Source organism: Sinocyclocheilus grahami, unplaced genomic scaffold (assembly GCF_001515645.1).
Source record: "Sinocyclocheilus grahami isolate Dianchi unplaced genomic scaffold, SAMN03320097.WGS_v1.1 scaffold585.1, whole genome shotgun sequence".
Classification (NCBI taxonomy): Eukaryota; Metazoa; Chordata; class Actinopteri; order Cypriniformes; family Cyprinidae; genus Sinocyclocheilus; species Sinocyclocheilus grahami.
This window is the reverse complement of record NW_015505764.1, coordinates 736241-762280: the sequence shown is the minus strand read 5'-3', so window position 1 is coordinate 762280 and position 26040 is coordinate 736241. Positions and strand designations below refer to the sequence as shown.

The following is a 26040-nucleotide window of genomic DNA, read 5'->3' as shown; positions in this document are numbered from 1 at the left end:
GCTGCTATTTTCCATAAAATAAAAGCAGACAGTGACCAAGAGTTGTCAAGCTCCAAAAAGGAAAATGTTCTGTACGACCTGAATACAATATTTCAGATCTTCTAAAACTACACTGCCATTGAAAGGTTTGGGGTCACTAAGCATTTTTTTTATTAATACTTCTATTCAGCAAGGACTCATTCAATTGATCAAAAGTGACAGTAAAGACATTTGTAATGTTGCAAACGATTTTAATTTCAAATTAATGCTGTTCTTTTGAATGTTTTTATCAAAGAATTCTGAAAAAATGTAACATGGTTTCCACAAAAATTTTAAAAGGCAAAACTGTTTTCAACATTGATAATGATAAGAAATGTTTCTTCAGCAGCAAATCGGTATATTAGAATGATTTCTGAAGGATCATGTGACACTGAAGACTGGTGTAATGATGCTGAAAATTCAGCTTTGTATCATAGGAATAAATAACTTGTTAAAACATATTAAAATATAAAACAGCTATTTTAAAGTGTAATAATATTTCACAATATTACTGATTTTGAATTATCAAATTTGACTTTCATCAAATAAATGCACTCTTGGTGAGAAGAGACGACTTTCAGAAACTTTTGAACAGTAGTATAATCTAGTATATGATTGATTTTTGTGTGAAACTGACCAAAATTTAAATTACATTCACATTTATTCTCCTTTAAATCTCTTACATTTAGTTTGCACTTTAACATATTTAATTCTGCACGTCACGTTTGGTCATGTGGCTCGCAAAAACCAGTGCCGTTCAGCATCATCAATGTCAAAATATGCTTTCAGTGTACGGAAAAGAGCTGCATAAACATTCTCCTTTTGTGTTCCATAGAAGAAAGCAAGTCATACGTGTTTGGAACTTCATGAACAATTTTGATTGAACTATCCCCTTTTTTTAAGTTTTAAAAAACAAGTTTTCCTGTTTTAAATTTCTGTTCTTCTGTGGCAGTAGCTGGGGAGCCTCTTGCTTGCTCTGTTATCGTTTGCTGCTTAGCCGCAGCTGCCGTAGTTGACATAGCAGCGAATCACTCCATCATGTGACTGTGTGTTTTGTCATGGCACTTAGAGAATGTGGGTTCCCCCGTCAGATGCATGCCCTCTCAGCCTTGTGTCTTATTGCCGTGTTAGTGGCCCCGTCAGCCGCGGTAGGGCCCCAGACCCCCTCACTGGTTTGAATCCTCACTCCTTCCCCCCTCTCCCACTACACACACTCCAGGAGACTCGCTCTGAAACACACACGCTCACCCGCTCAGAGACAGCCAGCTAGGATTTAAGTTTGTTTTTCTTTTTTCCCTTTCCACTGTCATATTCCTTTGCTCTCCATGTTATGGATCACTGGTTTCCACCGTTTGTGTTCGTGAGCCTTTCCATGCTGTTCTCCTCGCTTTCAGTTTGAACATCGTCTGTTTCTTCTTCCATTATTTGGGCTTGTGTTTGCTGGATGTGGTGTTGGGGTTCGGCTGTGGTGATGTAGCCATTGGGGGGCTTTTCTCTGCATGTGATGGGTGCATGTCACTCCCAGTAAGACGATCACACAAACTCTATGCCACCTAGAGCCTCTTTAGCTAAAAAAGAAAATGAAAATATATTTATGAAGCATTTATGAATGTTCTGGATTCAGTACATTTTAAGCTCTCCTAAACTACAACTGAAAATAATTTTGGCCTTTTTTTGTGAGAATACACTAACATTCAAAATTTGGGGGTCAGTAAAAAGAGTTTTTAAAGAAATTAATACTTTTATTCACCAAGGATACATTAAATTGATCAAAAGTGACAGTTAAGAAATGCATAATGTTATAAAAAAAAATAAATGCTGTTCTTTTGAACTTTCGTGAAGAATCATGGTTTCCGCAAAAATATTAAGCAACTGTTTTCAACTTTGTTAATGTTAAGAAATCTTCTTGAGCAGCAAATCAGCATATTAGAATGATATCTGAAGGATCATGTGACACTGAAGACTGAAGTAATGATGCTGAAAAATCCATCTATGCATCACAGGAATTTTTTGGGTAACACTTACAATAAGGTTCATTAGTTAACAGTAGTTAGTTAACATGAACTAAGCTTGAACAATACTTCTACAGCATTTATTGATCTTAGTTCATGTTAATTTCAACATTTACTAATGCATTATTAAAATCAAAATTTGTATTTGTTAACATTAGTTAATGCACTGAGTTAATATGAACTAACAATGAATAACTATCTTTTCATTAATTAAGATTAACAAAGATTAATAAATACTTTAACAAATGTATTGTTCATTGTTAGTTCATGTTAGTTAATACATTAACAAATGACACCTTATTGTAAAGTATTACCCATTTTTGTTTTTCGAATTTGCTAATAAAACAAGAAAATACTGTTAGAGTTAGTTTTACAAGAAAATACCGTTTCTTTCTACTTCAAAATTTCATGTTTATTTCAGGGTGTTACTTGCAATTTCTATAAAATTATTTGTGTAATCGACTGCAATTTTCAGTGCAGGTACTTTAGATTGTAATAATATTTCACAGTAATACTGTTTTTATTGTATTTTTGATCAAATAAATGCAGCCTTGGTGAGTCAAAAACATTAAAAAAACTTTACAGACCCCAAACCTGTATGTACAAATGATAAGAAATGGAAATTTATGGGGCATGGCATTACACCATTACTGTTTATGAAGTATAACCACTTTAAACATTATATACTGTATCTGTTCAGTGTGATATAATTACTAACGTCATGTGTGGGGTTTTTTTGCATTACAATTTAAAACCACTTTTGCAGTGTATGTGCAAATTTGTGTATTTTCACATGACGCAAACTGTGTCCACAGGAATAATGTCAGAAACATGTAAGCAGAACTTCATTCATGCAGAAATGTCATTTCACCAATAAAATGACAATTTAGACAACTGTATAGCTCAGAAAACAGCCAGTTTGTATGAAATACGTAATATAAGCACTTTAGCAAAAACGCAAGCTTCACATTTCTGCTTTTAAACCATCTGGAATGCCTTGCCCCATAGACCTCCATTATATTTTTCTATTGTAAGCAGTTTTGTATGTTTTACCAACTGAGGGACGATTCTTTTTTTTTTTTTTTGACAGCATGTCATATATTTTGTCCATTTAGCTTAACTTGTATTGAACCCAGATTACTACTATAAATCTTCCTCCGATTTCATATCTGAAATTGAGCATTTATATATTGTATTATAATAGAGACGTTCATTAAATGTAAAAACAATATGCATTTTTAGACACATTTTTAATCCTTAAATGGATAGTTTATCAAAATCTGTCATCATTTACTCGCCCTCTAGATTTGAGAGCACAAGAATTTCAGCTTCCGATAATGACTGACATTTCAGTTCCTCATGCTAAGCTATCCCATCACTTCAGAAGACTTGGAATAAAGCACAGAAGTCACTTGGACCATTTTGCTCTCTAGTTTCCGATTCGACTATTTGACATTGGAGAAACTCATATTGGTCAATTGCTACTAACTATACTCTTTTGTTGTATGGAAGACATCTCCTTACGCAATCCACGGAAAACAGAAAATCATACAGGTTTGGAATGACATGAGGGTGAGTAAATTATGACAGAATTTTCATTTTGGGGGAGCTAATCCCTTAAGCCTCTAGGAAACATTATTTGATTTGTCCCAGACATGTGGCTTGCGCCCATGAAACACCTGCAATCACAACAGAGTTTGTGCGATAAATCAGATGAAATTCATCTCAGCCTTCCCCGCACCAGCACTGGCAGCTTTCTGTGTGTTCTGAAATGATGTTTGTTGTGGTTTTGACCTGACAGCACCCGGTCACATGGCAGCCCTCCAAAGATGGAGATCGACTCATCGGCAGGATTCTGCTCAACAAGCGCATGAAGGACGGCAGCGTTCCCCGTGACTCTGGAGCTCTTCTGGGACTGAAAGTGAGTCACTTGGCCTCCTGTGTGGACATGCTCTTTATGTGATTTTGATATCCCACGTGGTTGTGTAGTTCAGTAATGGCAGCAATTCATTTTGAAGGAGAGTTCCTGCTTTAAAGGAATAGTTCACCCAAAAATTAAAATTTGCTGAAATTTGAAAAGATGTAGATGAGCTTGTTTCTTCAGCCGGAACAGATTTGGGGAAATTTAGCATTACATCACTTGCTCACCAATGGATCCTCTGCAGTGAATGGGTGCCGTCAGAATGAGAGTCCAAACCGCTGATAAAAACTTCACACTAATTCTCAAGTAATCCACACAACCACAGTCCATCGATTAATGTCTTGTGAAGTGAAAAGCTGTGATTGTAAAAAAAAGAGCTAAAATACTAGTCCTATATCCATAATATTCTCCAGCCAAAAAGAAAATGTGCAGATCAAGCACTGCTTACAAGTGAAAACAGGCCTAAGCAGCTCTATAAGCAAATATTATGATATTCTACAAATCTGTTCCAGTGAAGAAACAAACTAATCTACATCTTGAATGTCCCGAGGGTGAGTACATTTTCAACTTATTATATATATATTATTCTAATCCTTTTTATTAGACTCTTCCTTTAATACAAACTCTGACAACATTTATGTTGAATACTACAGAAAAAAATATTTCCGACCATTTTTAAAAAACAGAAATATCAATTGTGGGTCTTCTAGAGAAATTAAACATGGTCATGGATTTGTCTTCTAGAGAAATTAAACATGGCCATGGATTTTAAAGGGTTAAAATCATAAAAGTTAAGTTGATATTTATGTTCAAGTCATAAGTGTTCATGTTCATAACCCATTGTACTTAGAATACTGGACAAGACAGTTGTAGAGTGGGATTGTTTATCCATTAGGAATTGATTGAGTTGAAAGGAAAAATATTTTCGAAGTGGATCAAATTAAAAAAAAAAAATATTGATCAATTATGAACAAACATTTTATTACTTGCAATGATGAGCACTCTAAGTATACAATGTATACTCTTAAAAATAAAGGTTCCAAAGTTATTTTTTTCCTTTTCTTTTTTGGAGCAATGCATTTTTGTTCCTCAAATAACTTTTCAGTGAACAGTTCTTAAAAGAACATTTGGTTACACTTAATTTTCTTGTTAGTGTAATTATGCATTTAAGTACTCAGTAATATTAATTAACTACATGTACTTACTATATGGTTAGGGTTACTTGCATGTAATTATGCATAACTAATTGTTATAGTAGTAAGTACATGTAACATGTGTAACAAGGACACCTTAAAATAAAGTGTTACCGAACATTTTAATCTGAAGAATCTTTTTATATTTTTAAGGACCTGTGCAATAAAAAGGTTCTATGGATGTTAAAGGTTCTTCATGGAACCATCAATGTCAATAAAGAACCTTTATTTTTTAAAGAGTGAATGCTTACTACTTTTAACAAATGTTTACTGAGAAAGTCTAAAAGGTTCATTGTAATTTATTGTTGACATTCAAAGAGCGTCAAAACATCACTGTAAAAAAAAATCCATAAAATTTACGGTAAAAAACCGGCAGCTGTGGTTGCCGGAATTTTGCCTTAAAAAAATACAGTAGCAATGTTTTAGGTTTTACGGTTTTAACTTAAATTTACAGTTAAATACCGTAATTTCATTAACTGATATAATGTTAATATACCGACCTATTAAAGTACTGAAATCTGTTTTGTACCTTTGTAATACACTGATATCCACCAAAAGGAGGTGGTGATAAAAAAGTCACATGATGAACCAAAGCCCATCACAAGCAGCTTTTAAATAATAACAGAAGGTGCAGTGTCATTCACACAAACGCTAAACACCATCATGGTAACACACATGAAACTGAAATAATGCAATAAGCATTCATTTAACAGCATTAGGTGTAACACACAATCCTAATATACAAAACTGATAAGAAAAAACTAAGAAGAAATATAGTTGTTTCAACAAAAAAAACATAAGATTTGAAATGTAACGCAGGGAATTCTGGGAATGTCAATTTATGGTTATTCACTGTAAATTATACGGTATTTTTCATTTCCAAAAACGGTATACTACCGTAAAATTTATGTCCAATACATGTAATGTCCAATACAGTTTTTCACCGTATATAGTAGGGGAATTTACTGTTAACCATTTAACAGGTTTTTACTGTAGTATTTTTACAGTCTTTTACCGTTAAATTCACAGTAATTTTTTACAGTGATGGTTACAGTAAAGCTCTTACAGTGGAAGGAAACAGAGCTGTGTGCTTGCAGGGTTTAAAAGCAGAAATGCAAAGCTTGTATTTGTTGTTAAAGCACTTACATGGATTGTTCAGCGGAGTGGAGAGAAACAGAGAATCGTTACTGATAACTAACTTTCTGAATGGCTGACTGTGTGTCAGCTCATTGCTACCGTGTGCATTATATCCGTTACCAGCAGCAGTTTGTCAAACACACACAAACACACACACTCACAATCGCCCTCGGCTCCATGCCACTAATTATGTAAAGCCATCTTTATCCAGGAGGCAGCTCGTAATCATCTTTGTATGTTTGCATTGGGCTGCCATTAGTGGGGATTTGATTTGGATTTGTATGATTCTCACAGAGCGATTGGTCATGTGGGGTTTATGGTGCAGACCTCCAGGCCTTTTCCAACAGTCGTTTTTTTCAAAAGCGTGGACAGAAAATAACGTATACACACCCTTGAACTTGTGTAACTTGTGCAATTTTTTTTCGAAAGAGATAATCCCTTCTGAACTCTAGTTTAATAAAATCAGTCATAAATAAAAAAAGACAAGAACTATTAAATATATTCACATAAAATTGAGCTTATGTAGCTAACCTAAACATTAACAACATGAAATCTTCATTATAGAGTCATGTTAATTATAACTAGTTATGGTTAATTATTCATATTTCCTGTCGTTGAGCTAAATTCGCTACAACACCTACAATACCAGTGAAATTTCATTTGCATTTCTTGGTAAAAATGTTGGGACAAAAGCAAAAACTAATATACTATATCACTAGTTCATTATCTAAACTTTTTTTTTTTTTTTGTCGTCGTCGTCGTCTTTTGCAGGTGGTTGGGGGAAAGATGACAAAGTCTGGGCGACTTTGTGCATTCATCACCAAAGTAAGGAAAGGGAGTTTAGCGGATACAGTTGGGCATCTCAGACCAGGTACATGCTATGTTTCAATATTTGATATACCATTCAAAAGTTTGGAGTTGGTCATTTTTTTGTAGTCCCTTATTCTCACTAAGGCTAAATTTATTTGATCAAAAATACAATAAAAACTACTATTGTGAAATATTATTACAATCTATAAACATTTTATTTTTTTAGTTTATTTTGAAATGTTTGTATTGTTTATTTGATTAGTTTATTTTAATTTGAATGTAATTTATTTTTGTTGTGACAACTGCATTTTCAAAAGCCAATACTTTAGTCTTCAGTGTCACAGGATCCTTCAGAAATCATTCTAATATGCTGATATTCTGCTTAACAGACATTTCTTCTTATTATAAATAATGTTGAAAGCAGTTGTGCTGCTTAATATTCTTGTGGAAACCATGCAATTTTTTTTAAGAATCTTTGATAAATAGAATAAGCCTAAAATAACAATTTGTAACAGTTTGTTTTTTGTAACTATGTAAGCTTTAATGCTACTTTACTATCACTTTTGATCAATTTAATGCATTTTTGCTGAATAAAAAGAAAATCTTACTGACCCCAGACTTCTAAATAGTGGACTATTAGTCTGACAGTTTGTATTAAATCTGGTAATGAGTACTAGCATGAGTGTTTGATTTGCAGAGTTTGGTAATTAATTTTCTTGTTTCATAGGTGACCAGGTCCTAGAGTGGAATGGCCGACAGTTGCAAGGAGCCACATTTAAAGAAGTTTACAATATCATTTTAGAATCAAAGCCAGAGCCTCAGGTGGAACTAGTGGTCTCACGACCCATTGGGTACGACATCCTCTAGTGTTCTTCAGTGTGACATGAAACTGGTCTTCATGTGAACATAACAGAAAGTACATTTACAAACATTCAGTTACACTGTGAATACAAAAGATGCAACAAATGCATCCATCATGGAATATTATGCTGGTACTGATAAAGAAGCAATTGAAAATCATTCATCATTATGTTATCGTTAACGGATGAAAATCATATTCTGAATCGGTTTGGGTTAAAAAAACAAAAAAACTGAAAACTTTTTTTCCCCTTGCATTTTCCTCATGAGCTGCAATCAGAAACAAACCTACAGTGCTGATTTGCAAGACATTTTTTTAATGAATTGGTCAAAAAGGCTCACAAATTAGTCTCATGTTTGAATCTGTCTAACGATGCGCTTCCTCAAAAGTATAAAAAAATAATTATGAAATCACCAGATTTATTAAGTCTGATATGATCCAGAAACATTAAATTTGCTGTTGTTCTTATTTGTGTTGTAATTTCATGTGAGTTTCTGAATAGACCTCAACAACATTGTGATTAATATTGGTTTTAATCATAGCACTAACATGCTTTTGACCCTTGTGGTCCGTCTGCCTATAAATTTTATATCATAATAGTTTGTTTTAGCAATACGGTAGATGTTTTTGATTTTCTTTACGTAGTATTAAAGGTATTATGTCATGGGAAATCCATTTTCAGATAAAATATACTGATGAAACGTACTGCTACTTTCAAACTCAAAAGTTCCTTTTTAATTCTAAATATTAAAATATTACAAATAATCTGCAAAAATGACTCTTTCCAAACTTTTTTTGTTTTGTTTTGTTTCTTGGTTCATAACCTTACTAGTGGACATCAGGGAAAAAATGTCTGACATGAGCATGCTTTAGAGCACCTGCTGCTGGCTCAGATGAGCAAACAAACAAAACTGCTGCCCTCAGTTTAGCCTCCTAATCGTCCTAATTGTAATTAATAAGAGCGTATGACCAAGTGAACTCTCTTTAGATTGTGAGTTTGGGCTGCTGCCACAAACTTCATATCAAGACTAATGTGGTGCTCAGGGTCATTACAGTTTTTTTAAATTGCTTAGGCACTAAAAGTAGTACTTGAGGACCACTCCGTGAAACCATTCACTCATATACCTAATCTTTAGACCAAGTCTGCAAAACTACAAGCACATTACGTGCTTTAAACTCAGTTTGCTATTGTAGAACAAACTTTTTGCAAAACTCTAAACAGTTCTCTACATTACAAACATCATTCAAAACTAACAGCTCTTTGGGAAATACTGCCATTTAAATGCCACACTCATTTACTGATGACCTACACCCAGTGATCATGTGTGAAAACAACTTTATTTCTAAAGCACTTTATACGATACAGATTGTTTCACAGCAATTCTGTGAAATTCTGCTGTAAAGCAGCTCTAACAAGTCAATAGTGGCATTACACCGCTCAAGTCAGCGCAGTATTGAGTTAGTTCAGTTGCATAACTGTGTAAAATTCATCAGATGTACACACATACTGTATATAGAGTGTATATGTGCATATGCATGTATGTGCGTGTGCTGTGAAACTCCTGTGCACTCCACTGCACTCTGAACAAGCAAGAGAGACACGAGAGTAGTGTTTTACATTTTTCACATCTGTGTGTAGTTTTCCGTTTACGCGGCTAATTATTTTATGCTTGTGCATAGTTACTATGCAAGAATACCATTTTTAGAAGAGTTAAAATTGTTTTGAAAGAAGTGTTTTTGCTTTTGCAAAATACTATGCGTGACGTTTTGCATGCTGTGTGTGTGTGCTTTGTGTGTAGAGTTTTGAGAAATGGAGCCATATTCTCAAAAACTGAGTGTAAGCATTTAAAAAAAAAAAAACAACGTACATGTCATTGATTTCTCTGTGCCACTGTCATTGCAGCGATATCCCCAGGATACCAGAAAGCACACACTCACAACTGGAATCCAGTGAGTACATTTTCTCAGTCTAGTATGTATAAACAATACGATTCTGTGAGACTTTAATGATATATCTTTCTTTAGCTGCTTTTTGGTTTACTTGCCAGACTTATATATATAACATTGTTATATATAATACATTGTTGGGGAGTAACTAGTTACATGTAACGGAGTTATGCAATTTAATTACAGTTACTTATGAAAATGTTAATGATTACGAAGGGGGTTACATCGAAATATTTTCACACACATACAGATTTAATTGATTTCTTTCCCAAATTGCATTGACTGCTTTAAAATAGGAGACACCATGTTTCAGGAGTTTAGGAGACAGAATAGGACACATGCTTATTCGATAACTGTTTTATTTCCTATTTGGGTTTATGTATATGCTTTATTTTTTAAGATTTTTTTTTTCCAAGGCATTGTTAGATGCCAGTGTTTCCTGTCATAGCTATGCAAAGATTTGATTTCAAAAACAACATAGCTATTAAACTATATCTTGTTATGATTTTAAATTCGTATTTAACCTCAGAATGGTCTCAAAGTAAAAAGAGGTGCTGAACTCTGATTTTGTGGTGGCTGTGCTTTAAAATGACATTTTTCCATGGTTTCCCAGGCAAGGCTTAAGCCTAGTCCCAGACTAAAATGTAAGTCTGAGCTGTTTCAACTGAGGGAAACTTGCACTGATTGACCTTAAAATTTGTCAGGGCCCTTGTTTTGTCTCAAGATGCACACCAGTAATGTTTTTTTTCTTTGGCATGTTTATAAAAATTACTTTAATGTCCTAATTGAACTATGACCTAATCCTGGTTTAGTCTAAGCCCTGTCTGTGAAACCAGGTCTTTATCATCTTAGTTCAAGTGATGAAGGATTTTGAAAGTCTGACAGTAATCAGCGTTGAGTACTACAGTAATGTTAACCCTGCCTGGTTTAAATGTTTGGAAATATAACCGTTGAAAACATTCAATAGAAATTTAGAAAAGTACTCAAAAAGTAATGTAATCAAATGTAATCAGTTACATTAATAAAGTAATTGAAATAGTTACAACCCTTATTACATTTTAAATAGGGTAACTTCTAATCTGTAACCTATTACATTTCCAAAGTAACCTTCCCAACACTGTGTATATGTATATGTAGTTTTGTGTTTTTATGCTTAACACTAAATCTATTCTAAGGTTCGAGTTCATTTGAGTCTCAGAAGATGGAGCGGCCCTCCATATCCATCACGTCTCCCATGAGCCACGGAGTGCTGCGGGATGGCCCACAGTACTTATCGGGACAGCTTACAGTAAGTTCACAATAATCACATCCTGTGCAGGGGACAAAATTTGTTTTGCATTATAGAAAGTTAAAACTTAGTCTTTTCCCCATGTCAAATAAGGATTCATATCAGAAACAAGTTTAATTGCAACTGTAAAATTTAGGTCGGTACGTATTTTGATGAAGAGTAGCTATAAAGTTTGCCAAAAACTAGTGGTTTTCAGGCTTGTGCAACTCAACTACGTTTCCCATCATTCTTTGACATCACAATAATGAAAAATACATAGATAAAACATTGCTTACACATGTAATTTGCGTCATTTGTGCTTTAATTGCTGTACAACCATCAACAAAACTTCATCAGGAAGCGAAAGGGGTGAAAAAAGGGGTGACAAATGTTTGAAATTCCACAACTTTTCCGTTTCATTCTGACTAAAATCACTTAAACCACTTTAAACAGAGATAAAGCGTTGGATCAGTGATCAGGCAAAGCTGCCGTAGCCTTCTCAAACCTGATCAGGTTACAGTCAGGCCTCATGCAGCCCAATGTGTGTGTGTAAAAATACCCAGCATGCTTGTAGAACATGACAAACTCTGGTGTAAAGTGCACAAGCTGGTTGATTGAAGCAAAACAAATGAAGTGCAGGTTTTTCCCTATGGATGAAAAAATCAATGACTTCCACGAATGGTTGACCAAAATGGGTTTTCCAGTGGCTGATACCGATATCTAGAAAGCAGGGTGGCTAATGATAGATGGATAGAGGATAGATAGATGGATTGATGGATGGATGGATAGTTTTGGGTAGACAGTTAAACAAATTAATAGACATGAATGGATGGATGGATGGGTAGTTTTGGGTAGGCAGTTAGACAAATGAATAGACATGAATGAATGGATGGATGGGTAGTTTTGGGTAGACAGACAAATGAATAGACATGGATGAATGGATGGATGGGTAGTTTTGGGTAGACAGACAAATGAATAGACATGGATGAATGGATGGATGGGTAGTTTTGGGTAGACAGACAAATGAATAGACATGGATGGGTAGTTTTGGGTCAATGCCACTAATCTCAAAATGAATGGTGTATTATTAAGATTAATAAAAATGTGTTCTTGTTCTGTATCTCACTGAATTCAATCATTGCTAATACTCTATGGTGTGTACGCGTGTGTTTGTGTGTTAAATAACAATCTTGTTACTTTGTATTTTGCTGAATGGGAGATTCAATGTAAACAGTGATGTTTCTTGTGAAGAGATGCCCATTGAGATTTTTTAGTAGAAAAGACATGACATTTCAGTTTTTTCATGGAACTAAAGAAACCGTTTCGAGGGTTGTGGGCCTCACTTGGGGAAACGCTGCTCTAGAAAATGCACAGGAAATATTCAGTCCTTAAATGAGTCCTGAGCATTAAACCTAATCACTGATTTCCCAATCTCTGAACAAGAGATTGCAGTTAATTGCATTACAGTGAAAATAGTAAATGAAATCAAAATATTACAATGCAGTATCTTCAAATGTCTGACAGTCATTGTCTTTAGATTGAATCTCCTTTTGACTTTCTTTGTGTTTCATTAACAACTGGTATTGTCATTTCAGGTTAGTTTTATTGCATTTCTCTTCATTGTTGTTTTTCATTCACTTTACTTACCCAGAGCCAAAGCCTTAGTAGAAGAATTGAGCCTTTTAACCCTAAAGTTCAGGTAATCGTTGCTGTCTACTAAATACAATTATCTTCTATTGCTTTAATTCATTGGATAATGCACAGTTGAAAAATGACTGCATTTCCAGCTATTTATTATCTCAGTTTGCGCTTTCGAAGAGCTCTTTACCTATTCATTGTTATTGCTGTTTTAACCCTTGTGCGACCTTTTGGACATTTTTGTCCTTTTCAGTTTTATTTTTTATTTTTTTATAATTTTGCCTGTGTTATTGCCAACTGCATACATTTAGGCACAGGTGTTTTTGTCGTCGTCGTCGTCTTTTGCAGGTGGTTGGGGGAAAGATGACAAAGTCTGGGCGACTTTGTGCATTCATCACCAAAGTAAGGAAAGGGAGTTTAGCGGATACAGTTGGGCATCTCAGACCAGGTACATGCTATGTTTCAATATTTGATATACCATTCAAAAGTTTGGAGTTGGTCATTTTTTTGTAGTCCCTTATTCTCACTAAGGCTAAATTTATTTGATCAAAAATACAATAAAAACTACTATTGTGAAATATTATTACAATCTATAAACATTTTATTTTTTTAGTTTATTTTGAAATGGTTGTATTGTTTATTTGATTAGTTTATTTTAATTTGAATGTAATTTATTTTTGTTGTGACAACTGCATTTTCAAAAGCCAATACTTTAGTCTTCAGTGTCACAGGATCCTTCAGAAATCATTCTAATATGCTGATATTCTGCTTAACAGACATTTCTTCTTATTATAAATAATGTTGAAAGCAGTTGTGCTGCTTAATATTCTTGTGGAAACCATGCAATTTTTTTTAAGAATCTTTGATAAATAGAATAAGCCTAAAATAACAATTTGTAACAGTTTGTTTTTTGTAACTATGTAAGCTTTAATGCTACTTTACTATCACTTTTGATCAATTTAATGCATTTTTGCTGAATAAAAAGAAAATCTTACTGACCCCAGACTTCTAAATAGTGGACTATTAGTCTGACAGTTTGTATTAAATCTGGTAATGAGTACTAGCATGAGTGTTTGATTTGCAGAGTTTGGTAATTAATTTTCTTGTTTCATAGGTGACCAGGTCCTAGAGTGGAATGGCCGACAGTTGCAAGGAGCCACATTTAAAGAAGTTTACAATATCATTTTAGAATCAAAGCCAGAGCCTCAGGTGGAACTAGTGGTCTCACGACCCATTGGGTACGACATCCTCTAGTGTTCTTCAGTGTGACATGAAACTGGTCTTCATGTGAACATAACAGAAAGTACATTTACAAACATTCAGTTACACTGTGAATACAAAAGATGCAACAAATGCATCCATCATGGAATATTATGCTGGTACTGATAAAGAAGCAATTGAAAATCATTCATCATTATGTTATCGTTAACGGATGAAAATCATATTCTGAATCGGTTTGGGTTAAAAAAACAAAAAAACTGAAAACTTTTTTTCCCCTTGCATTTTCCTCATGAGCTGCAATCAGAAACAAACCTACAGTGCTGATTTGCAAGACATTTTTTTAATGAATTGGTCAAAAAGGCTCACAAATTAGTCTCATGTTTGAATCTGTCTAACGATGCGCTTCCTCAAAAGTATAAAAAAATAATTATGAAATCACCAGATTTATTAAGTCTGATATGATCCAGAAACATTAAATTTGCTGTTGTTCTTATTTGTGTTGTAATTTCATGTGAGTTTCTGAATAGACCTCAACAACATTGTGATTAATATTGGTTTTAATCATAGCACTAACATGCTTTTGACCCTTGTGGTCCGTCTGCCTATAAATTTTATATCATAATAGTTTGTTTTAGCAATACGGTAGATGTTTTTGATTTTCTTTACGTAGTATTAAAGGTATTATGTCATGGGAAATCCATTTTCAGATAAAATATACTGATGAAACGTACTGCTACTTTCAAACTCAAAAGTTCCTTTTTAATTCTAAATATTAAAATATTACAAATAATCTGCAAAAATGACTCTTTCCAAACTTTTTTTGTTTTGTTTTGTTTCTTGGTTCATAACCTTACTAGTGGACATCAGGGAAAAAATGTCTGACATGAGCATGCTTTAGAGCACCTGCTGCTGGCTCAGATGAGCAAACAAACAAAACTGCTGCCCTCAGTTTAGCCTCCTAATCGTCCTAATTGTAATTAATAAGAGCGTATGACCAAGTGAACTCTCTTTAGATTGTGAGTTTGGGCTGCTGCCACAAACTTCATATCAAGACTAATGTGGTGCTCAGGGTCATTACAGTTTTTTTAAATTGCTTAGGCACTAAAAGTAGTACTTGAGGACCACTCCGTGAAACCATTCACTCATATACCTAATCTTTAGACCAAGTCTGCAAAACTACAAGCACATTACGTGCTTTAAACTCAGTTTGCTATTGTAGAACAAACTTTTTGCAAAACTCTAAACAGTTCTCTACATTACAAACATCATTCAAAACTAACAGCTCTTTGGGAAATACTGCCATTTAAATGCCACACTCATTTACTGATGACCTACACCCAGTGATCATGTGTGAAAACAACTTTATTTCTAAAGCACTTTATACGATACAGATTGTTTCACAGCAATTCTGTGAAATTCTGCTGTAAAGCAGCTCTAACAAGTCAATAGTGGCATTACACCGCTCAAGTCAGCGCAGTATTGAGTTAGTTCAGTTGCATAACTGTGTAAAATTCATCAGATGTACACACATACTGTATATAGAGTGTATATGTGCATATGCATGTATGTGCGTGTGCTGTGAAACTCCTGTGCACTCCACTGCACTCTGAACAAGCAAGAGAGACACGAGAGTAGTGTTTTACATTTTTCACATCTGTGTGTAGTTTTCCGTTTACGCGGCTAATTATTTTATGCTTGTGCATAGTTACTATGCAAGAATACCATTTTTAGAAGAGTTAAAATTGTTTTGAAAGAAGTGTTTTTGCTTTTGCAAAATACTATGCGTGACGTTTTGCATGCTGTGTGTGTGTGCTTTGTGTGTAGAGTTTTGAGAAATGGAGCCATATTCTCAAAAACTGAGTGTAAGCATTTAAAAAAAAAAAAACAACGTACATGTCATTGATTTCTCTGTGCCACTGTCATTGCAGCGATATCCCCAGGATACCAGAAAGCACACACTCACAACTGGAATCCAGTGAGTACATTTTCTCAGTCTAGTATGTATAAACAATACGATTCTGTGAGACTTTAATGATATATCTTTCTTTAGCTGCTTTTTGGTTTACTTGCCAGACTTATATATATAACATTGTTATATATAATACATTGTTGGGGAGTAACTAGTTACATGTAACGGAGTTATGCAATTTAATTACAGTTACTTATGAAAATGTTAATGATTACGAAGGGGGTTACATCGAAATATTTTCACACACATACAGATTTAATTGATTTCTTTCCCAAATTGCATTGACTGCTTTAAAATAGGAGACACCATGTTTCAGGAGTTTAGGAGACAGAATAGGACACATGCTTATTCGATAACTGTTTTATTTCCTATTTGGGTTTATGTATATGCTTTATTTTTTAAGATTTTTTTTTTCCAAGGCATTGTTAGATGCCAGTGTTTCCTGTCATAGCTATGCAAAGATTTGATTTCAAAAACAACATAGCTATTAAACTATATCTTGTTATGATTTTAAATTCGTATTTAACCTCAGAATGGTCTCAAAGTAAAAAGAGGTGCTGAACTCTGATTTTGTGGTGGCTGTGCTTTAAAATGACATTTTTCCATGGTTTCCCAGGCAAGGCTTAAGCCTAGTCCCAGACTAAAATGTAAGTCTGAGCTGTTTCAACTGAGGGAAACTTGCACTGATTGACCTTAAAATTTGTCAGGGCCCTTGTTTTGTCTCAAGATGCACACCAGTAATGTTTTTTTTCTTTGGCATGTTTATAAAAATTACTTTAATGTCCTAATTGAACTATGACCTAATCCTGGTTTAGTCTAAGCCCTGTCTGTGAAACCAGGTCTTTATCATCTTAGTTCAAGTGATGAAGGATTTTGAAAGTCTGACAGTAATCAGCGTTGAGTACTACAGTAATGTTAACCCTGCCTGGTTTAAATGTTTGGAAATATAACCGTTGAAAACATTCAATAGAAATTTAGAAAAGTACTCAAAAAGTAATGTAATCAAATGTAATCAGTTACATTAATAAAGTAATTGAAATAGTTACAACCCTTATTACATTTTAAATAGGGTAACTTCTAATCTGTAACCTATTACATTTCCAAAGTAACCTTCCCAACACTGTGTATATGTATATGTAGTTTTGTGTTTTTATGCTTAACACTAAATCTATTCTAAGGTTCGAGTTCATTTGAGTCTCAGAAGATGGAGCGGCCCTCCATATCCATCACGTCTCCCATGAGCCACGGAGTGCTGCGGGATGGCCCACAGTACTTATCGGGACAGCTTACAGTAAGTTCACAATAATCACATCCTGTGCAGGGGACAAAATTTGTTTTGCATTATAGAAAGTTAAAACTTAGTCTTTTCCCCATGTCAAATAAGGATTCATATCAGAAACAAGTTTAATTGCAACTGTAAAATTTAGGTCGGTACGTATTTTGATGAAGAGTAGCTATAAAGTTTGCCAAAAACTAGTGGTTTTCAGGCTTGTGCAACTCAACTACGTTTCCCATCATTCTTTGACATCACAATAATGAAAAATACATAGATAAAACATTGCTTACACATGTAATTTGCGTCATTTGTGCTTTAATTGCTGTACAACCATCAACAAAACTTCATCAGGAAGCGAAAGGGGTGAAAAAAGGGGTGACAAATGTTTGAAATTCCACAACTTTTCCGTTTCATTCTGACTAAAATCACTTAAACCACTTTAAACAGAGATAAAGCGTTGGATCAGTGATCAGGCAAAGCTGCCGTAGCCTTCTCAAACCTGATCAGGTTACAGTCAGGCCTCATGCAGCCCAATGTGTGTGTGTAAAAATACCCAGCATGCTTGTAGAACATGACAAACTCTGGTGTAAAGTGCACAAGCTGGTTGATTGAAGCAAAACAAATGAAGTGCAGGTTTTTCCCTATGGATGAAAAAATCAATGACTTCCACGAATGGTTGACCAAAATGGGTTTTCCAGTGGCTGATACCGATATCTAGAAAGCAGGGTGGCTAATGATAGATGGATAGAGGATAGATAGATGGATTGATGGATGGATGGATAGTTTTGGGTAGACAGTTAAACAAATTAATAGACATGAATGGATGGATGGATGGGTAGTTTTGGGTAGGCAGTTAGACAAATGAATAGACATGAATGAATGGATGGATGGGTAGTTTTGGGTAGACAGACAAATGAATAGACATGGATGAATGGATGGATGGGTAGTTTTGGGTAGACAGACAAATGAATAGACATGGATGAATGGATGGATGGGTAGTTTTGGGTAGACAGACAAATGAATAGACATGGATGGGTAGTTTTGGGTCAATGCCACTAATCTCAAAATGAATGGTGTATTATTAAGATTAATAAAAATGTGTTCTTGTTCTGTATCTCACTGAATTCAATCATTGCTAATACTCTATGGTGTGTACGCGTGTGTTTGTGTGTTAAATAACAATCTTGTTACTTTGTATTTTGCTGAATGGGAGATTCAATGTAAACAGTGATGTTTCTTGTGAAGAGATGCCCATTGAGATTTTTTAGTAGAAAAGACATGACATTTCAGTTTTTTCATGGAACTAAAGAAACCGTTTCGAGGGTTGTGGGCCTCACTTGGGGAAACGCTGCTCTAGAAAATGCACAGGAAATATTCAGTCCTTAAATGAGTCCTGAGCATTAAACCTAATCACTGATTTCCCAATCTCTGAACAAGAGATTGCAGTTAATTGCATTACAGTGAAAATAGTAAATGAAATCAAAATATTACAATGCAGTATCTTCAAATGTCTGACAGTCATTGTCTTTAGATTGAATCTCCTTTTGACTTTCTTTGTGTTTCATTAACAACTGGTATTGTCATTTCAGGTTAGTTTTATTGCATTTCTCTTCATTGTTGTTTTTCATTCACTTTACTTACCCAGAGCCAAAGCCTTAGTAGAAGAATTGAGCCTTTTAACCCTAAAGTTCAGGTAATCGTTGCTGTCTACTAAATACAATTATCTTCTATTGCTTTAATTCATTGGATAATGCACAGTTGAAAAATGACTGCATTTCCAGCTATTTATTATCTCAGTTTGCGCTTTCGAAGAGCTCTTTACCTATTCATTGTTATTGCTGTTTTAACCCTTGTGCGACCTTTTGGACATTTTTGTCCTTTTCAGTTTTATTTTTTATTTTTTTATAATTTTGCCTGTGTTATTGCCAACTGCATACATTTAGGCACAGGTGTGTGTTTTTATTGGAATTTTACTATTTCACTTCCATTTCCTTTAATAAATCTGTTTTGCACTAGGTACAAAAAATTGTTAAGGACAAAAATGTCCCCATTGAAACCTATTAAAACTGCTATTTTTAATCGCAGTGCCATTTAACTGTAAAATTTTGCAATTTTTGTTGATAGGCTTTCATTATATTGGCAAGGCTTTAGAATTAAATTTTATACTATTTTTTTCCCAGATGGTGCCATTTTTTCAGGTTTGACCTATAAAGAAAATAATCACTTTATTTCTGTTTTCTGCTTCTGCATATTATAGAGCCAATTGGATAAATAAAGCAGCTATAATCGTGTGGGTGTGTTGGTATGGATGTCAGAGTGTGGTTTGTATGTGTGTCATAAAAAAAAAATTGTGTGTGTTCTTGTAATATTTGAGAGAGAAAAACTCTACTGCAAATCACAAATCCAACCACTGTGTGCACCAGCAGAGTTTTGCTGGCATCTAATGGGGAAAATTTGGTCCTGCGCCCAAACAAACTTTTACTGAAAGCTCATTTTTTGAGATATCAGCCTCAAATTTGGAATACAACTTGTTTAGATTTATGGCTTTGATTTTCTAGCAGGTATAGAGTTCAACATGTTTCATAAAATATATATTTTATATAAAACATCGTTCATAAATCATTTTCATGAACCTAAACATCTAGAACTTTTTACACCTTTTTTACTTCAACAATAATCTGCCATGGGTCTTCTTTAAAATGAGACCAAACTTAACTTTGTGCTCCCAAGCTTCAAATTTTGTATGACAGTTTTTTGACATGGACATTTTTGTCCACTATGGACCTATGTGTAACTTTTTTTAATTGCACAAGGGTTAAGCACAAGGGTTAAGCATATTTTATCTGATTGTATAGCATAAATCATATGCATGCAATGACTTAGCACAAAAATATTTTAAGAGACCAGTGTTGGCAGATGTGGAGTAATGAGCCTGTGAGATGTTCACCTGCGGCATTAACCCTGGAAGGGAGTACTGTGTCTCTTTAAATGTTTTAGTGATGCAGAGTTTGTCGGGACATAACATTTGATTCTTTTTCCATGTAACATGAAACTGCATTGAATCCTGATACTCATCTATACCGTTTTAGAAAACTGATTCAGTGTGCTTAATTATTTTGGAGATTCATTCATTTGCTGACTGATTCGAAAACTGTACTTCACATTTGTAATTATACTAATCATGCTAAAAACATTTTTGTTGGGCACTAACATTGCTGGAAGTTTCATGTTGCTGTTAAAAGGATATGTTAAAGATGCTGTACGTTATTGTATGCATAAAACATCACTGCTACATGATGTACATTACTAAAATAGGTGTCCTAAAAAAAAAAGCATAAATGCCTCTGTCACTGAAAAAAAATTTTTTTTAGCCTGTCATAAATCTAGCCAATCAGAAAGGCTGTCTGCCTCTCAATCATTTTGACATCAAGCTGGCTGGCATGGTTTTGGAGAATGGAATTGGATAAAGGGCTATTTCAGTTTATAAGTCTAGCTCAAGTTTGCAAAATGTCTAACATGATTTTACGGCACCTTTAACAGTCCCTGTTTTACTGGTTTTATTGATTTTCTCACGTGCAGAGATGTGTGAAATAAGCAAATTGTACCCACTTGTACCTGAAGAAACATGGTGTGAATGATTTTAATGTTGTTTATAGCAAAAACTCAGGGCAAAAAACCAAACAATGCATTGTTAATGTTAACATTATACCAATAGCTACACATTTCAGACGTTTTCCCTCAGCAATATTTCAGATTTTCTATTTTGGACAACATTATCGTCCTTAATGCACAGCAACCGCTGGTTCTGTTGGGGATTGTTTAATTGTACAATTTGTTTGACCCAGCTCTCCTTTGCCTTGTTTTTTTTTTTTTTTTTTACTTAAAGTATGGAACGTCCTTCATTGCATGTTTTAGACAGCCTGTTTGTAGGCAGCCTGAGACATTTGTAGGCATTTGTAGGCATTTACTTTACAGAAAGTTATTTTGCTATTACTACAAGCAAGTATGGGCTCTGGCTTAGAAGATCTAGCATTTTATTTGTTAAGTTTGTGTTGTTTCTGTGTGTGTTTGACTTGTAAGTATTTTTCTGTCACGTCCATACTTGTATGAGTACCAAGCTTGGTCTACACTCTAAAAAAATGCTGGGTTAAAAAGGGACAAACCCAGCTATTGGGTTGTTTTGACCCAGCGGTTGGGTTCAAAACATCCCAACCGCTGGGTCAAAACAACCCAATAGCTGGGTTTGTCCCTTTTTAACCCAGCGCTGGGTTATATTTAACCCAGCATTTTTTAGATTGTATCATCTTAGCATGTGCAATACTACAATACAATCAAACTCTCTTTTCTTAATGTGTTTAAATGAAGCAGCTTATGATGCGAAGTCTGAGAAGTCCCTTTTCTTCTCAAACAGGCTCTGATGTTTGTCCCCCTGCAGGTCAAACTTTGGTATGACAAAGTCGGCCATCAGCTAATCGTCACCATACTGGGTGCAAAGGACCTGCCTTCAAGGGAAGACGGCCGACCGCTCAATCCTTACGTGAAGATCTACTTCCTCCCTGACAGAAGGTGAGATTGGGGCAGTTACTTTTATGCCACTGTGCAAGACAAAACAAACAAAAAATTGGTATGGCCATGTTCAGAATGGCATACTACCTTATTAATCACACTATTTTTGCCATATGTGATATGTATATTGTGCACAGTATGCAGTATGCATACTTATTTGCCAAAAATGTTCAAAAGAGTACACTGAAATACCAGTATAATGTTAGTATTATTTACAGTATATTCTGTTACACTTGTTATTAATAATTTGAATTAGATTTTTAAAATATATTTTCAATTTTCATTTTAATTTGTTTATTTATTTTTATTGTTATGTGTCTTTGTAATTTTTTTCATTTATTTTTTTTTAAAATAAAAATATTAATATTTAGGTTTTATTTATTAATTTATTTGTATGAGTTTTTATTTATTTAACTTAAAATTTCAGTTAGTTGCTAAGGCAACATTTCTCATTTTTGTTTAATTTTTCATCTAGTATTTATATGTTATTTGATTTCAGCTTTATTTCAATCAATAAAAACAGTAACAGTTAACCGTAATAATCCTATGGGATGCTAAGTCCCACAATGCAATTCAATCAATTTGAAACTTTATTATTTTTTTTACTTATATGATTGTACTTCCAAGATTTCAGACACAGATTTTAATACAAAACTGGATAAAAATGCAGTTAAAATAACAGATGGCTACTGAATGCCACTCACTGAATTAAACATTGAACATAGCGTGGTAATGTGGCAACAATGTTGCATACTGCTTTTGAAAAAGTTTATCGTTGCATATGTCCCATTTCAGAAATTGAGTAAGTAGATCTTTCGTGTCCCGCTTGTCATTCCCACATTCCCATGGCATTCTTCACCTTGCTGATATCAGTGTTTGTTCCAAGGTTCTTTTACCATGATGGTAAATAAAAACAGTTTGAATCATTGTTTCTCCAGTGACAAAAGCAAAAGAAGAACAAAAACAGTAAAGAAATCACTAGAGCCCAAATGGAACCAGACCTTTATGTATTCCCCCGTCCACCGGCGGGAGTTCAGGGAACGCATGCTGGAGATCACGCTGTGGGACCAGGCCCGGGTGCGAGAGGAGGAGAGTGAGTTCTTGGGAGAGGTGAGGTCAAGATGAATCATGGTCTCAAATATTTAGAGGTTTCGGCGGCTTCTACCACTTTATCGCTGCAAAAATAGATCTGACTAGTGACAGTTTGCATCACAAAAATGTTTGCTTAACAATAGTAATACTAATCATCAGAATACTTTTTTGTCATAATATATTTTTAATGCATATGTGTTATTGTTGTAGTCTAATGATGATTTAGTAATGGATCTACAATATTAAGTTGTTAAAGCTGTTGTTGAACCATGCAGAGTCGCATTACAAATCTCACATTTAGAGTTTCAGTGACATGCACTGAATTTGTATATGGGATCAACTGGATATGCTGTCACACATTTGAATGTGAAGCAAACGTTTGTGTGTAGATCCTCATAGAGCTGGAAACAGCGCTGCTGGATGATGAGCCGCACTGGTATAAGCTACAAACACATGATGTCTCTTCGGTACCCCTACCGAAGAGCTCCCCCTGCCTCCAGAGACGAGCGCTGCATGGAGACAGTCCCACACGCAGACTGCAGAGTATGTCTCTCTCTCTCTATCTCCCTCTCGGTCTCACTCGCCGATATCTTTTATGCACACAAAGCAGAAGCATATAAGAGAAAATTTCAGATAAATGTACTGCTCATATATAACCGTGAAGCATTTTTGTATATAATAATATCTGCTTGTACTGCACAATGTGGCTTTTCCTGTCACATAACAAAACTAAGCATCTTTTCTAAAGTCTTATTCCATTAATGTACTCTACAGTTGTATGCAAGCGCAAATGCTTGATAAAATTACCTTCAAATGTCTTTCATTAAACTGGATATGTTATTTGGGCAGTATGCTGAATATTCACAATATATTCCTGATAATTTTGATGGTGATTAAGCAAAGTTGCAAGTATTGCGAGTATAGGAATAGTTCACTCAAAAATGTTGTGTATTGCATTACTTACTCACCAATGCATCCTCTGCAGTGAATGGGTGCCGCCAGAATGAGAGAACACCTATATGATGGATTTGTTTATTATAAACATGCAGTTTTTCACTTCATAAGATGTTAATTGATGGACTGGACTCAATTGGTGTCAGTTACTTGTGGATTTTTGTGATGTTTTTATCAGCTGTTTTGGGTTCTCATTCTGACGGCACCCATTCACTGCAGAGGATCCATTGGTCAGCAAGTAATGTAATGCTACATTTTTCCAAATCTGTTCCAATGAAGAAACTAGAAAGAAAGACAATTTTCTGCAAATTTTAAGGTTTTGGGTGAACTATTTCTTTAGTGATTTAAAAAAAAAATTCACTAGTTTGCCTAAAGACCATGTGATTAATTTTGCGATCCTTCCTTCCTTTGAACTTGTATGACAACATTTAGACAAAAATGTTGTAAAAATATATATATGATTTGAACTTCAGTAGCAAAAACTGGAAAATTTCAGAATGAAAAAACCTGTGTTTCTAAAAGCACTTTGTGTATACTGTACATGTTTGCATAGAGTACTTTGTTTCGGGCCTAACACCACACACATTCATAAGCGCTCAGTGATCTAAACTGAAATCTGAAACACTGCAGCTGTTGGTATGAGCGTTTGTGTCCTGCATTCATTGTTTTCTATCTTGACCTGGTTATTTCTGCAGCCAAAGGCCCGTTTGTGTACAGCTCAGGTAATGACCGCTGCATGCTCAGGCTGATCCTCTAGGTTTCACCGTGTGTTTTTATACTGGATCCACCCTGCTGTCCCTCTTACTCCCATCAAAAACAAAACAAACACTGTCTGAAGTGGACCATGTCCTCACACCGCCACATTTTCCCATAGTGCCCTCTGATTCTCCCCAGTGCTGCTGTTTTCCCCTCCTTATTGTAGATAAGCCCGATCTCTTCATATATTCTATAGTGAACACAGGCTTCTGTCTACTGTTATGGCTGGATGGTATGAGCAAAAATCATACGCAACAATCATTTTACATTATGGTAATGGTCACAGCATATGAGTAAAAAAAACCAAAAACGAACTAAAAGTACAGTTCAAAAAGTTGTGGTCGGTAAGATTTTTTTAATGTTCCTGAAAGAAGCCTCTTATGCTCACCAAGGCTACATTTATTTGATCAAAAAGAAAGTAAAAGCTGTAATATTATGAAACATTATTATAATGTAATAAACATATTTATATAATAATGTTTTCTATTTATTCCTGTGATCAAAGCTTAATTTGAGCATTATTACTTCATTCTTCAGTGTCACATGATCCTTCAGAAATCATTCTAATATGCTGATCAAGAAACATTTATTTTTATTATGTTGAAAACAGTTGTGCTGGTTAATATTTTTATGAAAAGTGATACTCTTTTTTCAGGATTTCTTGATGAATAGAAAGAGAGAGAAAAATATTTTGTAACGATGTAAAGTTTTTACTGTCACTTTTGATCAGTTTAATTAATTCCTGCTGAATAAATAAATAAATAAATAAATAAACTCACTGACCTCAGACTTTTGAACAAAAGAGTTTATTCATTAATCATGTTTTTTTTTTGGCATTTTTATTATTTGGAATTTGATGGACGCAAATAAAAATGATTCACTACAAATGAATACTATTATCTGTTTATTTCTTATAATTGCAATTTTATTTCTCTTAACAGCAAATTTATATCTCATAAAATATATATAATTATATCTCACAATGTGACTATTTCCTTTTTTTAAACTTTATCTCACAAATGCTTAAACAGGCACATCAGACGGTAAAAACTTATTTCTTTTGTCACTCATTTTGTCAACGTGTGTTTGTCAGTTGTGGTTAATTAGGAGTTCTGTTCCAAAATGTAGTATATTTATATATATTTATTTATTTAATTTTTTCACATCAGCTTTACAGTTACCAAAATTTTATTTTTCTTATAATATTATAATTATAATATATATATACAGTTTATTTATTTATTTTTATTATTATTTATACTCTAATATATACAGTATCTCACAGCAGTGAGTACACCCCTCACATTTTTGTAAATATTTTATTAAAATAACTCAACACACAGCCATTAATGTCTAAACCGCTGGCCACAAAAGTGAGTACACCCCAAAGTGAAAATGTCCAAA

The 26040-nt window shown here is 34.4% G+C and overlaps 2 protein-coding genes across 2 annotated transcripts in view; both read left to right on the top strand.

Moving 5' to 3' along the window:
* The window catches only part of LOC107556955 (regulating synaptic membrane exocytosis protein 2-like), a 99458-nt gene extending 86574 nt beyond the window's left edge, over positions 1–12884 (top strand). Inside the window, exons 8-13 of the mRNA XM_016240224.1 lie at positions 3832–3951; positions 7053–7152; positions 7819–7942; positions 9854–9900; positions 11073–11185; positions 12816–12884. Coding sequence (XP_016095710.1) covers positions 3832–3951; positions 7053–7152; positions 7819–7942; positions 9854–9900; positions 11073–11185; positions 12816–12884 — 573 coding nt within the window. The remainder of the gene's footprint in view (positions 1–3831; positions 3952–7052; positions 7153–7818; positions 7943–9853; positions 9901–11072; positions 11186–12815) is intronic.
* Positions 12885–13151: 267 nt separating this feature from the next.
* The window catches only part of LOC107556954 (regulating synaptic membrane exocytosis protein 2-like), a 55456-nt gene continuing 42567 nt past the window's right edge, over positions 13152–26040 (top strand). Inside the window, exons 1-9 of the mRNA XM_016240223.1 lie at positions 13152–13250; positions 13917–14040; positions 15952–15998; positions 17171–17283; positions 18914–18961; positions 21704–21834; positions 22752–22944; positions 23316–23469; positions 24576–24602. Of these exons, the coding sequence (XP_016095709.1) occupies positions 13166–13250; positions 13917–14040; positions 15952–15998; positions 17171–17283; positions 18914–18961; positions 21704–21834; positions 22752–22944; positions 23316–23469; positions 24576–24602 (922 nt within the window). The 5' untranslated portion in view covers positions 13152–13165. The remainder of the gene's footprint in view (positions 13251–13916; positions 14041–15951; positions 15999–17170; positions 17284–18913; positions 18962–21703; positions 21835–22751; positions 22945–23315; positions 23470–24575; positions 24603–26040) is intronic.